Source organism: Neolamprologus multifasciatus, chromosome 5, assembly GCF_963576455.1.
Source record: "Neolamprologus multifasciatus chromosome 5, fNeoMul1.2, whole genome shotgun sequence".
NCBI lineage: Eukaryota > Metazoa > Chordata > Actinopteri > Cichliformes > Cichlidae > Neolamprologus > Neolamprologus multifasciatus.
Window position 1 is genome coordinate 38,611,587 of NC_140443.1, and position 6,000 is coordinate 38,617,586.

General features: G+C 45.4%; 1 protein-coding gene across 1 annotated transcript in view; it reads right to left on the reverse strand.

Annotated features, from left to right (window-relative positions):
- plekha6 (pleckstrin homology domain containing, family A member 6) overlaps positions 1-3,270 on the reverse strand; it is a 63,189-nt gene extending 59,919 nt beyond the window's left edge. The window contains exon 1 of the mRNA XM_085160098.1: positions 1,597-3,270. Within this exon, the coding sequence (XP_085016224.1) occupies positions 1,597-3,270 (1,674 nt within the window). The remainder of the gene's footprint in view (positions 1-1,596) is intronic.
- Positions 3,271-6,000: the final 2,730 nt, after the last annotated feature.

A 6,000-nucleotide genomic window follows, 5' to 3' on the forward strand; every position in this document is an offset into this window, starting at 1 on the left:
GTCTAGCTTAGTAACGTATGTAGCATTAACCTTTCTGTAATCAGTACAGAAACGTGGGGTGTTATCTGGTTTGGGCACCAAAATACAGGGCGAACTCCATGCACTGCTACTGGGCACAGCTAACCCATGTTTAGCTAGATATTCAACTTACTGTTGCATTAAAACCAGTTGGTTGGTAGGATTCACTCTATAGGTGTGTTGTTTTTATTGCCTTATCAACTTCCACAACGATATCATCACCAATGTTTTCCGAGGATAGTCAGAAAAAAGCAGCAGATTAGCTTTAATCAGATCGATGATATCTTTGAGGGTGGAATCCAGTGATGGGAATTAACGGCGTTACAAGTAACAGCGTTACTAATGCCGTTAATTTTTTTAGTAACGAGTAATCTAACTAATTCCTATTCCTATTGTTACAACGCTGTTACCGTTAGAAAGAAAGAAAGGAAGAAAGAAAGAAAATGCTGTGCGGTCGTGTTACTATTTTTCAACAAACAGACGGCTGAAGCTGTCTTTAGCCTACCGCACCTTATATCAGTTGAATGGAAGTAGCTGTCTACGTAAGTAATCTGGGCACTACAGCTTTAAGCAGCTGTGCACGCTCCTGCGGGCAGCAATCACTGTCTGGTAGATGATCACGTTTCGGCACAACACCTGGAGCTCAGAGGGCAAAACAATCGCATGAGTGCTGCTGTTTGGCTGAGGAAGAATAAAGTAGTCTTGGTAAGCCAATCACATGACCACTTTAAGATGACAAAGCAACAAGGTGATATATACCAGCTTTTAAATTGTGTTGATAGGCTGTTACGCCCCTAGTCTAGGCGTGTAGAGACACACATAAGGTTGGAGGAGAGAGAGACTAATACCCGCCCTGGTTCCCAAGCCAAACATCCGAAACCAGTTGTTAGTAAAAAGGTGATTTTATTGAAGGTAATGAAGCATAGCTCCAGGGTGAACCCAGGCCACATAAATAAACAAAACCAACTAAGTCCCACCAGAGAAAACTCACTAAACCCTACGAAAGAAAACAGAACAAACAAATGACAATACTAGCCCTCGCTCCCTAACCCGGAAAACAGGAGAAAACTGTTCCCAAAGAAAAAGGTGGCTCACCCCTTCCGCTTCAGCCTAAGGGTGCCTAAGCACTAAGTTAACACAGCAGGAGCCGCTCTCACAGATCACGCTTACACAAATATACAGCAAAAGTATAGGTTGGAAACCAGGGTCAGGACCGCGTCGGCTGTCAAGCTACTCGCTCTCTCCACTCTCTCTCTCTCTCCGGCGGGAGCTGTCAGAGCGGCTTTTTGAACACGGTCACGTGTTCCACGGTCCAATCAGCTGCTCACTACTCTTCATTAGGGGAGGGACCTGCAAAGAGTCTTAAGCACAGTAAAGAGACACAGAACAAAACAGCCCACACAGTGTTCTTATGGCCACAGCCGTAACACCCCCCTTACCAAAATCAAAGACATCTCCTTTGTAGATGTTTTGAACAGTTATGTTTAGAGGAAGACACAGGATAGGGCATCCGCCAACACATTCTCTGTGCCCTTTTTATGGTGGATTTCCAAGTTGAAATCCTGCACCAGGAGAGACCATCTCATCAGCCTTTGGTTCGAGTTTTGCATTCGCATTAGGAACACCAGGGGATTGTGGTCGGTATAAACGATCACAGGCGAGGAACCGACTGGAACCGCTGGAACCGACGTACACCTCGAAATGCTGCAATGCGAACAGCAGAGAGAGGGCCTCTTTCTCAATCGTGCTGTACCCTCGCTGATGGACATTGAATTTCTTTGAGAAATAGCCGATTGGGTGATCCACACCATGATGGTCTTCCTGTAGCAATACGGCACCTGCTCCGTTTGCACTGGCATCTACCTCTAATTTAAAAGGGCGTGCAAAATCAGGGGCAGCCAGCACTGGCGCACTGCACAGGAGAGTCTTAACAGCCAGGAATGCACTCTGACACGCAGAGGACCACACAAAAGGTGTCAACACACTAGTGAGGCTAGTGAGGGGTGTGACCACTTCTGCGAAATTTTGACAGAACCCCCGGTAGTAGCCCACCATGCCGAGAAAACGGCAGAGCTCACGCCTAGTCCAAGGGGCAGGAAAGTCCAGTATGGCCTGGATTTTGGCCAAGATAGGGCGCACTTGTCCCTGACCCACTTGTTTTCCTAAGTACGTCACCATGGCTTTACCAAAATCACACTTGGCGAGGTTGAGGGTGAGGGATGCCTTTTCCAGGCGATGGAACACATCAGTGAGTGTCTCCATATGCTCTGGCCAGGTGTCTGAATAGACGACAATATCATCTAAATACACCTCACACTTGCAGACGCCTCCCAGCACGATATTCATGAGCCGTTGGAATGTGGCGGGAGCGTTGCGCAACCCGAAAGGCATGACAGTGTACTGAAGAAAATGGTCAGGAGTAACAAAGGCAGAGATTTCGGCCGCACGTGATGTTAGAGGAACTTGCCAATAGCCCTTTAACAAGTCCAGCTTGGTAACAAACTTCGCAGAACCGACCCTATCGACGCAATCTTCCATTCTGGGAAGAGGATAGGAGTCAGGTTTGGTCACGCTGTTCATCTTCCGAAAATCTGTACAAAACCGTGGGGTCTTATCCGCTTTAGGCACTAGGAGACACGGGGAACTCCACGCACTAGAGCTAGGAACAGCAAGACAATTTTCCAACAGATAAGAGACTTCTGTCTGGAAAAGAGCACGTTTAGTGGGATTCACCTGGTAGGCATGCTGTTTGATTGGAGGATGGTCCCCCACATCGATATCATGCTCCAGCACGGTGGTACAGGATGGAGTGTCCGAGAAAAGATTAGGATGATTCTCAATCAACCGACACACGTCGTTTTGAACATCCTCATCTACCTCAGTTAGATGTGACCTTAAATCACGTAGGATTTCAGAATTCCTAAACCGTGCACAGCCCACAGCACAACCGAAAACCAAATCATCACCTACTGGGTCATACCGGGTTTCGGAACCTGGCACCCCCACAGTCGCAACTGTTGACACACCACCAGCAAAGTAGGGTTTCATCATATTAATATAACACACACGACACTTTTTCCTTCGCTCTGGGGTGTCGATGACATAATCCGTGTCAGTCAATTTTGCCTGCACTGTATACGGACCACTGAACTTTGCCTGGAGAGAAGATCCAGGGACCGGTAGAAGTGTTAAAACTTTATCACCAACCTCAAATTTCCTTTGCACAGCTTTCTCATCAAACTTCCTCTTCATCTTACCCTGCGCTGCAACGAGAGCATTGTGTGCGATTGCACATGCCTTATGCAAGCGCTCTCTGCCTTATGCAAGGCAGAAACAACAATATAACATCAATGACACAACAGTGAACAAGTGGAAACAGAGTACTTAAATACACAGACTGATAAGGATGATAATGAGAGACCGGTGAGTACACAGCTGAACATAATCTGACTAACGACACAAGAGACGAGCTGACACAGGAAAAGCAGGAAGTGAGAACATTGATGTGGCAACATAAACTAAACGTGACAAAACTGAAAGCACTGGGTCAAAGACCCAGGAACCCTGACACCTCCCCACAGTTTCTCCAGCACAGCACAGGTGTAGCACTGAATTTAGACTTTTGTTTAGGTCCTTTGAAAAAACATATAATTCAATTCAATTCAATTAAACTTTATTGGTCCCGAAGGTTGACCCCGAAGGAAATTGGGTTAAGGCTGCCAGTATAAAACCCCTGTGATTTGTGTATATAGACTGTTCCACGGACCCCCTCTAACCACTGCTAAGATGGTACATTCCTCCCATCCCTTGTTTTGTGTTTGCGCTGGTTCGCTGTGATAGCGCTGGTGGAGCTGGGCTGTTGTACTGAACATGTGTCGTGCGTGTGCGTGAATGATAAGTAAGTGCCTTATATTTGTTTGTTCTATGGTTGTAACTTATCATATACTTGCCTATGTACATTGTATGATGCTTTTATAGAGTTTTCCAGCAGTTTGTGTAGCCATGAGTCACTGTATATTCACGTTGATTTGACCAAAATGGCGCTACCCTTGTGAACTGAGCTGCCCAAAGTAAAGATGGAGTCTATCCCTGTGCAGCAGCCCATTTGTGTCCACCAGGGGGTGGGGTTTAGTCATTTTCGAATTAGATTTCTGTTCAACCCTTTCTATATTATTTAGACCAGTTTGGTTGACTTTAATTGTTTGCTAATTGTAATTTCTGTTATTTTACAGAACCACACACTTACATATACTCACACGAATTCACTCCTGGAGATGTTTTGGATTAAAGGAACCTAAACTATCATTGCTGTGGACCCTCTCTTTCATCATATAAGTCACCTGTGCCTTCTGACCGAGGATAGGAAAATCCTGCTGTAATTTGCCAGTTTATTAAGCACACACATGTCCAGTTCACTGCCGACCTTTTGCCAACTCCATCTTACCCTTCCGACCATACATACATTACACAACATCACATGGGGAAGACAGGTCAACAAAAAGTCAACAATCTTCGGTCGACGCGGGTGACCTTGATTGAGGAGGGAGAGAGTCACAACAGTCTTATTATCTAAGGGAGAATTGTTATTCCCGTCAGCTTTTGCCTTGAGCATCCAGCTGGTGCCAGGGGGGCCACATGAGATGAAGATGGTAGTGGTTTTGGTTAGTGCAAACAAACTGCATCCAATTTTACAGTAGGTGTAATGTCCGTCACTAGTCACCAGGTCTCTCAATTCCCGTTGTTCTTCTCCAAGATTTTATCCATATTGCATTCAAAAAAACACAGTCTGAGTACACACAGTCCTGCCCATCATCTATCATGTTGGCCAGCCTTGTGGGTTTTTTAACAGCTGTAGCTGCTTTTGTTCTTTGATAAGCCAGGTCTGAGCCAGCTCCAATAGGCCAGAACTCTGTTGTCATGGTTCCGAATTGGTAGGTGTCATTAAATGTCTTCCATCGAGAGTGTCGCCAGACACATGACGCAACCGGCCATCGAGTATCCGGCAGGGAGAGGGAGAAGGAGAAAGTGCGACCGCCTCTGTCAAGAGCCAAGAGATGACAAAATTCCTGCCACATGTTGGAATTAGTTGTTGTGAACTGCGTTACCCAAATACTTGTCCACCCATCTTCTGTAATCTCAATGTCCATTTCTCTTTCTCATTTCTGTTTTATGTAAATTGTTGAGTCCTTTTAAGCTTAATCATACATTTGTACAGTTTACTTATCAGTGCTTTGTTACTCTCGGAGTCATAAGCGTCAATGAAGATGATAACAATCGAGAAGTCTCCAAGGACACAGCTGTTTATTCTTTTACCAATATAGTCACAAAATTGCAAGTATCAGAAGAAGTCCTGTTTATCGAGGTCATAAGTCTTACAGAAGGTATCTAAAGCCATAATTTTAGATTTTGCGATAACTGTACACACAGAAGTCAAAGGAGCTTGCAAAGAAAAGCGTCTGGACTTCTTTAAGTTACTTGAAGACGTTTCACCTCTCATCCGAGAAGCTTCTTCAGGTCTAAGGTCAAATGGTGGGGAGTCCCAGATTTAAACCTAGTGGGAGTTTCCCCCCACAGAGGGACAAAAGGACCCCCTGATGATCCTCTAATTGCCTCAGCCAAGGTGTGAAACTGGGTGTGGGTCCCAATCAGCCAGAGTTTCGGATGAGCTCGTTGTGAAACCTGGCCCCACCTTATCATGTGATTTCCTGAGGTCAGATGGCCCAGGATGTAAGTGGGCGTTAAGGCGTCTGGGAAGGGAACTCAAAACTGGATTATAGATGGCAGACAGTTGGTGTCTTAAACCACCGCCTCTGTTCAAAGATGGTCGCTCACAGTGGACAAAGATGGCTTCTTTCACTCCTCTTTCAAACCATCTGTCCTCTCTGTCCAAAATGTGAACATTGGCATCCTCGAAAGAGTGATCTTTGTCCTTAAGATGCAGATGGACAGCTGAGTCTTGTCCTGTTAATCCATATTTTTAAT